Here is a 17,230-nt window from a genome sequence, read left to right as displayed (position 1 = left end):
ACCTTTCACGGTACAAAAGGTGCCGTTTAAAATTACGCAGTCCCTTAAGATATTCATCTGGGTGGGTTAAGTTTCCATTTCCGGTAAATTTGTTGGCTGTAATTTTGGCCGGGCTGTGTTTCTAGGTACGTTAAAACATAGAACCTATTTCCATAATTCTCACTGCTCGATGCCAATGTTAGTGTACTTCGGGTTTTCTGAGCTAGCTTAATTTTGCTCCAATCAGACGTCGCGTGTAACCGCTTTGTCGCCCTGTTACTGCAGCCTCAAGTCTTGCCCCCATTCCCCCTCCCCTCCGATCAAAAGGTACTTTTTTCTACTTGACGAATAACTACAGTAACTTTTTTCTTTCTCTTGAACACTTTTTCTAGATTTGGATCCGTGTTTAGATGTCAGTTGCGACTACCACTGTTTGTGTAAGGCTTTTGGACCTCATGATGCTCGTTGTGTAAGCGTTGACAGTTGTCCATCCTTCCAAGAACCAATCTGCTCTTCAAACGGAACTACATATGACAACAACTGCCTATTTGAACAACAAATGTGTCTGCTGCAATTGAATTTTACAGTGCAACATCCTGGTAGTTGTGAAGGTACGTTGATTTACAAGTACGTTTAAGGACGATGCCTCCTGATACAGAAGTATTTTTGCACAGTTTATGACTATGCGGGAAAAGCAGATCTTGGCATGGGATACTGGAATCCAGAAAGAAAATTGGGGACAGCGGGGCAGCATTAAAATACAAAGCAATGTATGGCGGGGTTTTTTTTTCCTTTTTGTTTTTTTCTTTTTCTTTTTCTTTTCAAATTGAAGCTTAAATATCTCTGAGAAAAGCATGGTTACACCCAATTTTCTTCTTGAGTGCAAAGAGCACTTGCTAAGATCTGCTTTCTTCTTATAGTTTTGAACCGCCCAAAAATATCTCTGTATTAGTAAGCACCACCCATAGGAAACCCGAGTATCTCGAGATGCGCAGAACGTAACCGGTATGCGCAGCAACAAAAGTAGCCACCATCCTTAATTCCACTTATGTCTTCAAAACACATTGGGCACAGAAAGATGTTTCAAACGAAACAAACAAACATTGATCCAAATAACAACAGGCAAAACGGGCCAAGAGAGTATCGTTGCTGTGATATAACATTCGTAGTTTTAGACGCAGCATCATGTCATGAGGATGTGCTGTACTTTCAGCTATCAGGCTAAGCCATTTCTCACCTATGTTACACATGACAGCTCAGTTAACTTTTCGCTCAAACGTGTTTTCTGCGGTTATGTATCGTATTGACGGTATGTCCCTCTCGTTTACCGAACTGCGCCGACTATCATCCGAAGCGTTCCGAAGAAAGTTCGAGTGATTCCGATTTCTTTCGAGACACTACAAACACTGCTTTACCATACAAGAAAAAACTTGTGAGGAGCTCCAGGACATCTTCGTTAGCATAGCAGCTTATTCTCTTCACATTTATTGGCAAGTGATTACAAGTAATATTCACACTACATACGCAGGCAAAGATTAGCCATCTCAGCAGACTCAGATAAGACTTTTCGTAATGTTTCTCAGCTATCAGTTAAAAAAATTGACATTTTTCAGCTATCAATTGTATTAACCCCATGGAGACTTTTTGTGTGGTACATTGTTTGGTAAGATAAAACAACTTCACTCAGGAGCTCGTATGTTAATACAACGGGCTGCATGCCGTTGAAAAAACTTCAAAAATTTTGCAAAGGTGTATTCTCACACACTTCAAACTACAAGTAACTTTCGTTTTTTCTTTTCCAAAACGTACTTTCTACCGATAAGAGTACATGAGTTTGTAACTTTTACAGTTACTCGATCGAAAGCGAAGAGATAAGTAAAATACACATGGCTTGATAACTTAATACAATTAAATTGAAGAGTCGAACTTATCTCGTAGTTGTTGTTAGCTTTATTTAATTAATTGTTTCTTTGTGTGTATCACATATTTTATGTCCACTCGTAAAAGCCGGTCTATGCCTTTTTTACAGGATTTCCATTTCAACGCGGTCGCCGACACATGCCTCACATTCCATCTCTGGGGTACTCCCACTGCGAAGTAATTCGTTTCCAACCTTACGTTTTCTATCCTGACAAACCCATTGAAGTGCAGATTACTGTCAATCACATTGGTACCTCTGACAAGTCCTATGTCCATGATGCCAGCGTTTCTTGGGTTGAACATGTAAATTATCATCAATTCACTGCGTGTGTGATGGCGGCTGGATTTAACGAACGTCAATCCAAAGCTAACGTGACAGTAGATTGGATGGGCTACCAGGGTGCTCCAGTGGGTGGTATTAGTGGAGAGACGCGCGTATCACAGTGGTGGACTGGGACGACTTGTGAGACCGTGAACTTTCCTTCGGTAAGTTATTTGTTTTAATGGTTGTTGAGCGGGATTTTACAATAACTACATTAATGAACAGTGGTAACGGACAAAATGGCACTCCTCGATATTAATGGATTTCTGTTGAGTTGCAACTATTGAGGAGTTATAGAAACCAGCTTGAACAGCATAAATGCTGGACAGTATTGATTTAATCTTTTTCATTGACTTAAAATACCACGTTCCACTTAATCAAAGCTTGGAAGGTATTTCATTAGGACTTTTTTCTCAGTTTCAAAAGTTACAATAATGTTAAAATTTTCACTCCTGACCACTTTTTAATGTAACCCCTATTAGACACGTATCACCTTGAGTGCAAGTCTCCTAATCTAACCTAAGTATTAAGGCAGCAGTGAAAACACTAACCATTTCAAAACTGATGCAAAGAGTTTCCTAAACTGCGATTCCAAATAAGTCATCTTTAGTTAAGTGCATTAGACGCCGTCATGACACCTTTATCAAGTGATGTGGAAGCGTGTCCTACAATAAACGACGTCGCGTGACAAAATGTCTCGGAAAAAGAGCTTGACCTTCGAAACCTCTCGGTTGAACGTCAGTGCGTGACACTGAATTTCATTTATATTCCCTCATTCTTCTTTTAAGAAATTTGTGCCCCCCCCCCCCCCCCCTCTACTGCAAAATAATTAAATTACTGTAAAGGTAGCATTTTTAACAACTTGACCTTACACTTATTGTTCTACCATCTTATTTTTTTTCCCACAGGGGACGTTTTCAAAGAAACCTTCGGTGTTTATTACTGCAGCTCACCACCACGCCGGACTGAAGAGAGACGCTGCAAGTGTTTGGTTGGAAGACATCACGCGATCTTCTCTAAAAATATGTTTGAGGGAACTGCAAAATTATGCAGGCTCTCACGAAGACATTTACGTTGTAAGTATTCCAGATCTTTTTTATGGTCTTTGTTTAAATGTTTTGAATTCACCTAAAAGGATTTTTTTGTTATGGTGTCATTGCACTACTTCCAGGATCCTGCAGCTTTTTGTTTTTTTGTGCTTATTAGAGCTTTTGTTATTTACTCCCCAATCGGGTTCCACAATTTGAATTTCCAGGTAAACGAATTGAATTCGCTTCACTTTCTAAGTGTCCGTCGTTGGACGTAGGCCTTCCCCATTGACCTCCACTGGACCACGTTTTGCGCGACACGGTGCCAGTCCTTTAGGAAACTATCTAAGTCGTCCCTCCATCTCGTCCTTGGTCTTTCTCGGTTCCTTGTGTGTTCCCGGGGCGTCCAGAGCGTAATGCGGGTTGTTCAACGGTTATCTATTCTTCTCGCCACACGACCAGCCCAGTTCCATTTGAGTTTGCTTATCGTTTCCATTGTATCTCGTACTTTGGTTTTATCACGTATCCTTTGAGCTGCGATCTCGCCATGTGATGTTTAATGAATTCTCTTATTTGCAGTAAAATGCCACAATCATGGCAAATCGACTAGAAGATTCATCATCCAATTCAATATCTATCTTTTTTTATTCAGCTTCAAACCGCGTGTTTCTTCACTCTAAATTCACTTGGTTTTGTCCCTCTTTCCTCTTTTGTAGAAATGGTTGGCATTTTCGTCGTTACACAAGCCTGTCTTCTCAGAACTCAATTCAGTTTATTTTGCAAACTCTCAGCGCCCTCCTGCTGATTTCAATGACGCATTCTGCAAGGTCAGTGTGTTTAATTTATCATCAGTATATCATTTACAATACATGTAGCCCATTTTACAGCTGTGTGTTTTGTGACCTGGCCTTTGGTTGGAAGCGAGGCTGGAGTAAAACCTGCCCCTTAGTGGTTTTCAAATGAAAATGAAACTAGTGAGCATAAGAAAAACGTGATGGCAGTGAAGGCTGTAACAAAACAGAGTCAGTTCCAGCTTCGCTTCTATCCAAACCCCAGGTCACTGGGCGCAGAACTATAAAATGGGCTATAATAATATCTCAAATGGGCGTAATTTTCTCCTGAAATTTCACTATCACTAAAACAATTTCATTGAGTTTCCTTTCGTTCCATTGTTAAGGGGCTAATCCGTTATAATCCTCCTGCTTTCTCTTAGGATATCCACTTTGTTAAGCTGTATAGAAATGCCCCGAGCGTTTTTGTATCAGCAAATCATTCCTCTACTGGTGGAAATCAAGATCCTATGCACAATTCCATGACACCTTGGGTAGAGGTAAGTCAACGACGCTAATTTATTCTACTCTATATTCATTAATTGTTGTTATCAAGAAACAGTTTTAAAAAAAGAAAGTTCCCTAACAGGCAATTAGAAATGATAAACACATCTTTAATTTTAACTGATTACGTCTGAAGTCCTTCGTTCTGCCCAGACAATGGTGGTAATCGTTAGTACCTAAAACTTTTCCAGTGGCCTTTTCTTGACAACACCGCATCATACTACGAATCATGTTGAAGGGCCAATGCTTTTTCTCCTGCATATATCCTCAAATTAAAATGTTGAAGCTAAATGAGGATGAGAATTTGAAGCTATGAAAAGACAAATCCCATCCTGTGATGAAAATAGTCTGCGGATAGCAGTGTATGAGTTCTGTTATCAACATCATCCAATAGACTCGTATCTCTCTCAGAAGCCGTGGAACGAACTATCTGTAGCTCACTTACCCACTCAGTCATAAAGGAACCTATATTTACCTTAAGTGGCACAGTCATTAAGTTGCTTATTTAGTGGTGGTCACAAATACTAAATCAACGTACAAAGTAAATGAGGCATAATTTAGATATTTTTGTTCTGTTTCGCAGTATATCAACACGACAGGAGCACGAATTTGTTTAAAGGAATTGTACGTGTCAAAGTATGATCCACTTTCTGTATCATACACTGTCTTGTCAGGTAGGAGTATAGAAATAGTTAATTGTCTAACTAGAAAAACCATTATTTTTAACCAAATAGGCAATTGGCAAGCAGTTCTGGAAAACGTAGAAGGAAACCAATGGACTCTATGTTAATCCAGATTTACCACCAGATTCAACTTGTCTTTCAACAATTTTAAGCATAAACTGTATTATGAGTGGAAGCAATTTAAATAGAAAGATATCAATGAAGAGACACTCTCAAGTCGAATAATTCAGAAAACATTGTATTGATTCCTTCCAACGGGCGTCAAACCAATGCCTCACTGGTGCTGGTTGGTTAACATAGCATTTGCTTTTACGGTTTAATACTATAACGCTTAATGCTTCCCTAGTTTTTAGCCTTCTCAACAAACCACACAGGTTTCGTTTACGCACTGATTGAGTTCCAGAAGAGGATTACAGCTAAATCGGAGGGAGTGAGAGAAGTTTCTAATGAATTTTACTTGATCTTCTTATTGCAGACATATGCAAACCAGGCTGGAGTTACTTCGGTGGTTTCTGCTACTTTACAAGCTCTGCATGCGCCTCTTGGCTGACTGCTGAATCAAACTGTTCTGCAATGAGCTCAAATCTGGTGACGATTCACAATCAAGAAGAAAATGTGTACATTCAGCATCGCAATAATGGTGAACGAAGCTGGATAGGTCTAAATGATAAGAGTGTAGAAGGATCATTTGTTTGGACAAACAAGGAAGTAAGCAGTTTTAGGTTCTGGGCGCCAAGACAACCAAACAACTGGAGAGAGGAAGACTGTGTGCATACTCTTGGTGTCAAGCATGGTTATACTTGGAATGATGTGTCGTGTGATAACTGCTACAACTTCACTTGTTTCACAGGTGAATTTCTATATAGATTTATGTCCAGCATAACCTTTTAAATAGTACATTTCAGCCAGTCTATGATAGGTTTGTGACTGTAAAATAAGGGTTTTTCTAGTACCATTTATGATTTCGAAAATTACTTAAGGTAAAGAGTTATATAACTTCCCGACTGGTTCCCATGGCAAACTTGAAAAAAAAATAAGCTAACTCAAATAACTTCTCAAATTCATTTAGCGGTGCGGCAGGGTGCTCAGCGCCTGTTTATGCTCCTTTAAATGTCAAGCTCGGAGGGATTTAAGGTTTACTCCCAGACGGACAATTATGTGCAATTGTAGCCAGATCTTACAGTTAGGGAGAAAAATTGCAAAAACAAATTATTCAACAAGGGAAGCAACTTGCTATAAAAATGTACATAAATTATTTACTGAAAAATCCAAAAACTTTAACTGCGACCACCAACTACAGTGCGTATCATAACTGCGAGTTTGACAGTGAGTCTTGTCAAATGTACCGAGGGTACGTTCACTTCTTGGTGTAACTTTGGGGATAGAGAAACCTTCAATGGTTTAATCTTAAAACCAATTATACCAATAACTCTAACCTAAATTTTTCAGTACATCACACACCAGTCAGTAATCATGCGCACGTTTATGGGACACTCCCCAATTCCAGTTCAGTTTTACTTGCTTGTGGTGATGATAGTGATGGTGATTAGAAGTATAATATCTCACTGGGAACTAGGATGATGATGATGATGATGATGATGATGATGTGGTGATGATGATGATGATGATGATGATGATGATGACGATGATGATGATGACAATAATAGTTTATTAGAAATAAGGATTACGGCAATTTTCAATTTCATGACTAATATGCTATCGTTTACTATTCCGAAAATTTTGCAGATATAGACGAGTGTTCTACCAACTCACACAGTTGCGATGTCAATGCTGCATGTAGTAATGTGCATGGATCATACACTTGTACATGCGAAGCTGGATATTCAGGCGATGGGAAAACATGTACTGGTAAGCGAATTCCTTTGTCAGTTTACTTCGTTAAGAATAATATATTGTTTATAATTTCTTGCACTGAGTACATAAGCTGTTTTTGTGTGCGTCAATACAGTTTAAGGGCTAAATCTTATTCCCCGATTTTCCGAATAAACGTTGATGCTTCGAGAATTTTTGCTATTTGGATTTATTCCGGGAATCTTCCCTTTAAGTAAGACATTTCTCATTCGGAAACAAAAGGAATTTGCTTTTCTTTGTTACAAAATTTTAGGTTACATTTCGCCAAAAAAAAAAGAAACGAACCGTTGGGTACTTCCTGAGTCCAGTACAATCATACGACCGGCGTTAAATTAATGATGATGATGATGATGATGATGATGATGATGATGATGATGATGATGATGATGATGATGATGACAATTTCAAATAAAGTTAATGGCAATGATATTAAATACCAATGTGCTAACGTTTACTTTCCCGAGAATTTTGCAGATATAGACGAGTGTTCTACCAACTCACACAGTTGCGATGTCAATGCTGCATGTAGTAATGTGCAAGGATCATACACTTGTTCTTGCCAAGTTGGATATTCGGGCGATGGGAAAACGTGTACTGGTAAGGGACTGCAAAAACCTTTTTTTTTTTTTTAATTCTTTTACCTTACTATAAAAACTGTAGACGAACCACTTGTTATTCGGAAAATGTAATGTCAACGACCCAAAGCACTACAGTATTTTTTATTCCATCAATTAATCTTTATACGAAGGAGGGGGTCAATTTACATTCGTAAAGTCCGTCATGCCTTTTGCTCGTTGGTTCTACATATGAGACTGAATTACAACTCGTAATGTATCTCACGAGGACTCGACGCCAAAAAGAGGACAGAACTAACACCTACAATTAATAGCTTTTGCATGTTACGATTTCTTTCGGATACGTTTTACGGCCTTCTCAAAAGTGTATTTGTGCAAGTCAACAAAGTCTGATCTGCAGAAAGTTTCAGAGGCTAAAATCCGATTTCCCGAATTTCCGAGCCACTGTTGGTGCTTAGAAAATACTTGCTGGACTTATTCCTGGTATCTTTACTTGAAGTGACTCACTTGCCGGGTCGAAAACAAAAGGAATTTGTGTTATAGTATGACGAAAGTTTATATAAGTGACATTTCGCCAAAGAAACGAACTGTTGGGTAATTCCTGATTCGAGTACATAAGGTAGTAACAGAAAAAAGAACTTCAGAGTAAACTTTCCCTATAATAATTTTATAAACAAAAAATTCATGTCTTTAAAGATAACCGCGGTTGTAAATTTTAAACAATCCACATCGACATACCGGGTGCCTCCTACTTTTTTATCCATAAGGCTAATTGACAAGCTAGTCTCCTTTTTTTACAGTGACAGTAAATTCCTTCTCTAGACCATTTTACTGTAAATCACTGAAGGAGTTTAACTCTTTCACTGTCTTCAAAACTTCTTCCATTTTGCGAAATAGACAATCACCTTGAAGCGAGTCGCATAGCTAAACCTTGTCGAAACGAAAATGCAAGAATATGAAGAACGATGTTAAATTAAGTTTATTCTAAAAACAGTAAGACTACCTTTTTGCATTTCGACTCTTCAAACAGCCATCGTCGGTTAGAGAATAAGTTAATTAGGTCTCTACACAGCGAAGGCCAGTGTTTTTATCCAAAAAAAAAAAAAAACTTTGATCTATACGGTCAAATGTGGTACAAAAAACCCTACTTAACCATCGTTAGCTCACGGTTATATAACAGTCATATGCAGCTAAATGTATTGCATTCTTTTTTCACAGATATCGACGAGTGTGTCAGCGGTGTCCACGACTGTCACAGCTTTGCTTCATGTACAAACACTCTAGGATCCTTCAATTGCTCATGTAACCAGCCCCACGTAGGAAATGGAACACACTGCTGGCAACCGTCAGGTAAATACGTCGCATTGATCTCGCCCCATTTCAATTAAACACTTTGAAAAGCATTTAACTTAAGGAAGAGCATTTTCATGTTGGGTTAGTCTTTCAAATCGCCAGAGTGTTTATACGGACGTGTAGCAAAATATATAAAACTTAACTTCTACGCAAATGAAATTAATGGTCTAAGCATAGTATCAACCTCATTTGTCGTTTGAAGCCCTATATCCTCAAAGTAGCATCAGAAATAGCCCCAAAGGATTGCCTTCGAACTCTGTTCCGTTCCATAGCACAGAAAGTTTCTCCTCGTTTCCGTAATCTTCGTTTTTTTCACATCCACTTTGTTGCGATTGAGTTGCAGAGTTATTTCAATATCCGTGAACCGGCCAAATTCAAAGGATCTCATCTCGAAAGTGCAAAAATACAAGCAAGATACTATTTCAAGATGGCTGCCTTCTCTCGCTCTTTGTCAGATTGTGTTACGTCACATTTACGCGTGACCTCACTGATGTTTCTTGAAATGTAAGACGCTTTATTCCTAACAAGAGTAAAATATACCATTACATTTATGCCATTGCACATATGCCATTGATCGACACACTACTAGCATTATGCGGGATAGCTCCCACGACTCGGTCTCCCGTAGCTCAGAAGTAAAGCATCCGAATTACTTATCAGAAGGCCTTAGTTCAACTTCTGTTAGGAGCACTCGAATTTGTTTTTTCTTTTCCTAGTATGCCTGTGTCACTGACCGAATAATACATCTTTCTCAAGAGTTAAATATAAATGGGTGTGCGAAGAATGCGAGTTGTGGAGTTGCGAGTTGCGAGTTTCAGTTGCGAGTTGCAGTTGCGAGTTGCGAGTTGCGAGTTACGAGTTGCGAGTTGCGAGTTGCGAGTTGCGAGTTGCGAGTTGCGAGTTGCGAGTTGCGAGTTGCGAGTTGCGAGTTGCGAGTTGCGAGTTGCGAGTTGCGAGTTGCGAGTTGCGAGTTGCGAGTTGCGAGTTGCGAGTTGCGAGTTGCGAGTTGCGAGTTGCGAGTTGCGAGTTGCGAGTTGCGAGTTGCGAGTTGCGAGTTGCGAGTTGCGAGTTGCGAGTTGCAGTTGCGAGTTGCGAGTTGCGAGTTGCGAGTTGCGAGTTGCGAGTTGCGAGTTGCGAGTTGCGAGTTGCGAGTTGCGAGTTGCGAGTTGCGAGTTGCGAGTTACGAGTTGCGAGTTGCAGTTGCGAGTTGCGAGTTTCGAGTTGCCAAGACAAGAAAATGAAAATTTCTAGAAAAGATAACGTTATATAAAAGTTAGGGATCGCAAGGACGTAAAAACGCACTGTTCAGAGAAAAGGGTATACTTAAATCTTTTGTTGAGTTCAGTTTTAATATAAAGCAAAGATAACTTATAACATTGGACGAATCCTCCATGGTGAACAAATATTAACTGCACGACGGTCTTTACCATCGCAACTTTCCAGATCGCTACATTCCGTCAGAGTTTCTAAGATTTTCCCACGCTTTTATTAAACCGCAAACAGCGGATTCATGTGCACGTGCATGTGCAAGCAAAGAAAACACGTAAAAGGTGTAAAGGGAAAAAACTCAAGAGGAAAAATTCACCGGAAAAAAAGCAAAATCGACGGAAACTTTTCTAAGAGTGCCAATTTTTAAAAACGATACTAATAATCAATCTAATAATCGAAAGTTCAGAAAATGAATCGTAGCCAACAAAATTTCACGTTAGTTCTGTTTTTCAAATAATAACTGACATCGACAGGTTACATTACTGGGTCTCCGAGCTGGCTGGCCGTTCCATATGATCGGCAACGATCATTCCATTGTTGAAAACAGTATTTTAGGTATCGATCCTTCGTTCTTGAAAAGACCAATAAACAGACATCTAAGCTTATCCTGTTTAAGCCTTTAGTTCATGTAGCGATACCCTGTTTAATAATAATAATCAATTTATATAGCGCTTTTTGTATGATATTCAAAAGCAAGCGCTTACAATATAAAAACGAAAAATTTAGTCAAAATCAATAAAATATAAAATTTATAAATTTTAAATTTTATTGATTTTGACTAAATTTTAAGAATAATCAATCAAACAAAAAAGTAAGAAATAAAATAAACAAAGTAGGGAATAATCAGATGTCGTATGCTTTTTTTTTTTTTTCTTTAAAAAAATGTCTTCAAGTGTTTCTTGAAAGTATTTAAGTTCTTGGCAGTCCTAATTGCCAGAGGAAGCTTATTCCACTTGGATGGACCAGCAAAAGCGAATGCTCGATCACCAAAAGTCTTACATTTGGTTCGAGGCACCTCTGACAAAGTGATGTCACTAGATCTCAAAGAGCTTGTGATTGATGCCTTTTCCCTGATGAGATCACAGATATAACGTGGAGCGATACCATTTAACGCTTTGAAAACAAGTAGTAATATTTTGAATTCGATCCAAAACTCTGCGGGTAACCAGTGAAGATCTTGCTTGCACATGCACGTGCACATGAATCCGCTGTTTGCGGTTTAATAAACGCGTGGGAAAATCTTAGAAACTCTGACGGAATGTAGCGATCTGGAAAGTTGCGATGGTAAAGACCACGTAGTCGTGCAGTTAATTTTTGTTCGCCATAGAGGATTCGTCCAATGTTATAAGTTATCTGAGATTTATAAACCAGTGGCATCGATCCCTTACACTTCCTTTGCTCAAAAAGGTTATTCTCTTGTTGTGACTTTGGTTTATATTAAAACTGAACTCAACAAAAGATTTAAGTATACCCTTTTCTCTGAAAAGTGCGTTTTTACGTCCTTGCGATCCCTAACTTTTATATAACGTTATCTTTTCTAGAAATTTTCATTTTCTTGTTTTGGCAACTCGCAACTCGCAACTCGCAACTCGCAACTCGCAACTCGCAACTCGCAACTCGCAACTCGCAACTCGCAACTCGCAACTCGCAACTCGCAACTCGCAACTCGCAACTCGCAACTCGCAACTCGCAACTCGCAACTCGCAACTCGCAACTCGCAACTGCAACTCGCAACTGCAACTCGCAACTCCACAACTCGCAAATTACCCAGTCCCAATATAAATTAGATCCTTAGATTTTCCGAGTAATAAAGACCGAAAAAGTCTTACAGAGGAAAAACAAATTTAGAAAAAACAGCAAAACAAACAAGGAATGAAGACTAAGAACACAAGTTTAAACTCCTTACATTTACATTGATGCTTGTTCAGTATGCCAAACCAGTGGATCATGGATACTTAGACTCCGCACGAATCGATAATCAATTATGCAACAGTCATCAGTTGATATGGACGGATCGATTGATCTCCTATCATCTATTTTTTTCATCGACTTTTTACCACGAAATCCAACTTTTAGCCGCGTCTAAGTCCGTGCCGTTGACCTCAGTTATGATTAGACCTGTGGGTTTGCGTGAACTTTGCTTGCAATTTAAAATCCCTTTAATATCTTTGATTGATGGGAGCTAGCCCGATAGGCTAGCCCACACACCTTTAATCTTTAAATAAGCGAGGCGTTTAATCTAAATTTAACAAAAGGCAGGATGCGCTTATTCGAGGAGGGGATGAAACAAGAGCAGCAAATGGCGTCTGCTCTCGCGCGCTACCGAAATCGTTGCGAGATGGACTTTTTTTATCACCATTGCCGGATAACATTTGGCCAAAAAACAACAACACACGTTAACCCTTGCATTGATAATAAACAGAGGTGTTCATTAATAGTTTTAATAGCAGGACACTTCGTACTTGTAATACAAATAAGCAGGCATGGAAATTGTAAGACATGACTTGGAATAAAAGAAACTTGTTTCTTGCGTTGTACTGATGGAGCCGAGAGCAATACAACTTTGATTCTGAATTTACCGTAGACTGCATAAAATGGTGCGTGATAAACGCAACAAACGCTATACTCCATCTTTATTGTATCAGCACTAAGTATTAGTACAGTGTTATGAAAACAATTGCAGCCAAAGGCTGGATCGCGGTTATCTTTACAAGAATATAAAACTGTAAAGGAGGCTAGCTAAATTAATTATTAAAGTAAAGTACATCGCACTAAACTGTAAAATACTAGAAACCCACTGATATTCACCAAGATAGAACGCTTAATGAAATTAGAATCCAGGCAGCCACCAGAAAGAGGCAGTGTCCCCTAAAAGCTGCAGCTACGAACTAAAATTGATAACAGACAAGAGATTGTCTTTCGATAGCGTCCTCACTACTTTCAGATTAGTATAGTATTTCAATTCCTCTTGTTTTTATTATTATTATTATTATTATTATTATTATTATTATTATTATTATTATTTTCGACAAATTTTTCTAATCGCAGGCTTTTGTTTTTCCCTAGATCGAGATTGCTCATCGCTGTTGAAATCAGGCCATACTCAGAACGGAGTGTACTCTGTGAACCCAGACGGTAAAGGATACTTCAATGTCTATTGTGATATGCGCACTGACGGTGGAGGATGGACTGTGTTTCAAAGAAGACAAGACGGATCGGTGGATTTCTATCGGGGATGGAACGACTACAAAACAGGCTTTGGTCAGCTGACGGCTGAGTTCTGGTTAGGAAATGACAAGATCCACAGGCTGACGGCCTCTAGACCCAGCTCTTTGCGAGTGGAGCTGGAGGACTGGAACGGAGTTAGAGTGTATGCCAAATATGGCAGGTTCAGCATTGGTGATGAGCAGGCGCTCTATCGACTTGATGTGGGTCCGTATTCAGGGACCGCAGGAGATGCTTTAACATATCACAATAAAATGGCGTTTACAACAAAAGATAAAGATAACGACAGAAACGGTGGAAACTGTGCTGTGTCATACACTGGTGCCTGGTGGTACAAAAGTTGCCACCAATCTAATTTGAACGGAAAATACAAGCCAAGAACAACTGACTATAAGGGCCCCGCATGGAATATGTTCAGAAACGCTCTTTCTCTTAAATTCACCGAGATGAAACTGAGGCCGTTATCGTAAAAACAAAGCAAGTTTTTATGTAATATACCAGAAACGAAGAAGAGTAATTCATTGATTTATTGTAGCAGATAGTATACTGTAAACGAAACTAAGTTTCCTGTGCAAACCCAGCCCTAAGGCATCTCAGGCAGTGCTGTAAATGGGGAACCGGCCTGAAACGTGTTTCGTGTTTCCTTTGTGATATCTCTGCTTGCATAGGGGGCCTGTCTGGTGTTCAAACTGGCAGTACAGATGCTTCGGCCCAAACGGCGAGAAGTGGGTTAAGAAAACGAGAACAAAACAAACGTTCACCAAATTTCCTTCATGGTAATCATTTTCAGTGTTTTCTTTTCATGAATAATTATTGAATCAAATCCTAATCTTGCATGTCATCGAAGTTTAATATCATTTTTAGATATATGTGTAGCATGTCCTCCTAGCATCCTGTCATTGGCTCCCAACAACTTGGCACACTTATCGTAAGTAGCCTGCTTGCCAGGCTAAAGGTGGGTCATTGTTTTGCCTCTTATTCTTCACCCGTATCAAAGACCAGTAAGTTGCTGAGCTTCATTCAGTGCTGTTTATAGCGTTTAATATGCACATTGACGTAGAGTCTCAAAACATCTTTTGGCAAAGTGTTCATCATTAACTTCAGGCTATGTCTACACTATACCGGATAGCTCTTGTGTCGGCACCAAAAACATAGCGGATAGGGCTTTCGTTCACACACAAAACGCCGATTTCGGTTCAATTTTTGTGACGAGGTGATGCTGCGCTGCTTCAGTCTTGAAAACGAATCGTCACATATCGGATAGGTTTCTTGAGTAGTGTGAACTGAGAATCGAACCGAAACATAAGTCAACAACGAGGAACGAGGATCGTCTAGTGAAAAGATGGCGGCGGTTTTGGGCCACTTCTGTTCACAACAGGCCGGAGTATTTTACACAACGGCATAAAATGTTATCCAGCATAGTGTAGACATACTGTAGCCTAAGTCTGTTTACTAGTTAACTTCAGTCTTTTAACGGATCTGTATGTACAACAATCGGCCGGAAAATTTTTGAGGCAGAATTGCAAAACTGGAAGGCATTTCACCGGGCCTCTGTTGCGATAAGCGATATCACCGATTACCGTGGGTTCAATCTCGTTTATCGTAGAATTAACAGTTCTATTCAAACAATTCTCGCTTAGCAATTCACTAAGACTAAGTTAATCGAGAGACTTAAAAATATGTCTACGGCAGACGGCAGAAATTACCAGGTAACCATGTTAAGCCTTCATTTGCCACTCGCTGCTTTCAGTTTCTCAGTAAAATTGAGTAGTTTGGCGTTAGCATGACAGGCCAGAATTGTTTTGCACTATTTTCATCTACTGACTAAATTATTTCAAGAAAATATAGTCGCGAATCTTACGTTTGCCGTAAACTGGATTTTAAATCTATCTTATCAAACCAACTGAAAACCCCTAAATAACGTTTTGTCTAGGGATTTAAATGGATTTTCTGAACGGTAGTTTTTATGTGGCAGTGCATATACAAAAGAGTACAAATACTGAAAAAGATATTAACGGATGAACCACAATCGATCACAAATGCGGCAAACCATAGAATTTAAGAATATCAGCACGTCCAATACATGTAATTGCACCACCCCCACCCCCTTCCATCCAAAATCTCCTCTCTCAGAATACGCACTCCTGAATGTTAGTCTAGTTCGGCTTGGCTCTTTTAATTATAAGCTGGTAGGTTAGTGTGTTAATAAGTCCAAGCTGTACTTTATGAAAATTAAAGCCGCTGAAACATTTCTTTGAAAAAATAGTCTAGGGCCTCTATTCGAATTTTTTTCTTCAGACAATCAATTTTAAATACATTTTTTGTATTTTATAACCAGTTGTAGAAGCTCGCAAATGTTATAAACTAAGTATAAACTGCATTTTTTGTCTTGATCATAAAATAAAGGATTTGTTGCTATTGTTACTGTTGTTGATTCTCGTTTCCCAGTTCGTTAACTCGTTATTAAATTCTAGTTTTTCACCAGAGATGCAAGCACCAGAGAAAGTATATGATATTTGACAGCTAGGCAAAGGCAGAGGAATCCGGGAAAACATAATGCTCGTGACTGCAAAACTTCAACAAAATAATTAATATGGATGCTCTTCACTAACAAGGAGTACAAGATCTAGAGTACAATTTAAAAATAGTTTAAAGTGTATATGAAACAAAAACTTTTTCTCCTCTTTTTTCTAGTTTTGTATATACAAAAGCCGATTCTAAACTTAAAACTTGCATGAACTTTTCCAATAGCCGTCATTTCCCGTTCGAAAACAGTGCTATATTGACTCTAAAAGTGTTGCTGCCGCGCGCAGCCAAAACATCACGTCATAAGCGTATGTGACGTCACTTTACTTGTAACAAAAGAAAAATGATGGCGGAGTGAAGCCACTTCACAGAGCAAGCAGTCGTTCTTTTGGAGGTGGAGCACCTATAATAACAACTGATTTCTTACAATAATACGAAGGAAGAATGCCCAAATATCTTCTGAACCAGCAGTTTGGGACAAAAGCGTCAAAGTAATTGTAGTTAAAGCGATTCAAGGTCTGCTAATCTGCTACACGAAGTTTCGGTGTTTTTCGACTTGAAGCTTTTGCTATAGCTTCAAACAGCACTCGTGGTTTTTAGGGATCCGTCTCAGTGTGAGATATAACTCAAGTGGAAGGCCAACAGATTATATCATTTGAAAAACAGGACAGGTAATTCCGTGGTCCTTGTTAAATTCGGCGTGATGCTGCAACGCGCGACAAGCGCGTGGTCTTCATAGTAAATAAGACACGATATTATAAATTTCGTCGGACAGTTGAGCAATTATTTTGATAGTACCTTTCGACATCTGACTGCAGTTGTAGTCAATTTCCTCTGTTGCGGTCTGTTTGGTCAGCAAATTCCCGAAATTAATTTAGGAGTTGAAGTTTAGAAAACAGATCCTGATTAGTTGCCGAGAAGAGACAATAAATCAACTTCAAATCAATGTTGATTCTTGGATGGAAATTATTCCTGTTATTACCAACAAATGGCAAGAACCAAAGATCTCTGAGAACATGTATTTACAAAATTAACATTTAATAGCTTTTTTTGCAAGTTCACAAACAATGAGACGCCGTCCCTCTTGATCAAACGACGCCAATGTGCCCTCGCAAAAGGAAATATAGATACCTTTCGAATGCTC

The 17,230-nt window shown here is 39.0% G+C and overlaps 1 protein-coding gene across 4 annotated transcripts in view; it reads left to right on the top strand.

Annotated features, from left to right (window-relative positions):
• Nucleotides 1-15,980, top strand: part of LOC146464139 (uncharacterized) — a 28,937-nt gene extending 12,957 nt beyond the window's left edge. The window contains exons 7-17 of one of the 4 annotated variants that reach the window (XM_085130060.1): nt 372-590; nt 2,009-2,385; nt 3,130-3,297; nt 3,966-4,076; nt 4,463-4,579; nt 5,167-5,257; nt 5,742-6,116; nt 7,013-7,135; nt 7,613-7,735; nt 8,932-9,063; nt 13,402-15,980. In XM_085130060.1, coding sequence (XP_084986186.1) covers nt 372-590; nt 2,009-2,385; nt 3,130-3,297; nt 3,966-4,076; nt 4,463-4,579; nt 5,167-5,257; nt 5,742-6,116; nt 7,013-7,135; nt 7,613-7,735; nt 8,932-9,063; nt 13,402-14,030 — 2,465 coding nt within the window. In that variant the 3' untranslated portion in view covers nt 14,031-15,980. The remainder of the gene's footprint in view (nt 1-371; nt 591-2,008; nt 2,386-3,129; nt 3,298-3,965; nt 4,077-4,462; nt 4,580-5,166; nt 5,258-5,741; nt 6,117-7,012; nt 7,136-7,612; nt 7,736-8,931; nt 9,064-13,401) is intronic. The other 3 variants (XM_085130062.1, XM_085130061.1, XM_085130064.1) reach the window with 3 other exon arrangements.
• Nucleotides 15,981-17,230: the final 1,250 nt, after the last annotated feature.

This window comes from Pavona decussata, unplaced genomic scaffold (assembly GCF_977016875.1).
Source record: "Pavona decussata unplaced genomic scaffold, jaPavDecu1.1 SCAFFOLD_168, whole genome shotgun sequence".
Lineage (NCBI taxonomy): Eukaryota > Metazoa > Cnidaria > Anthozoa > Scleractinia > Agariciidae > Pavona > Pavona decussata.
This window is presented reverse-complemented; position numbering and strand designations above follow the sequence as displayed.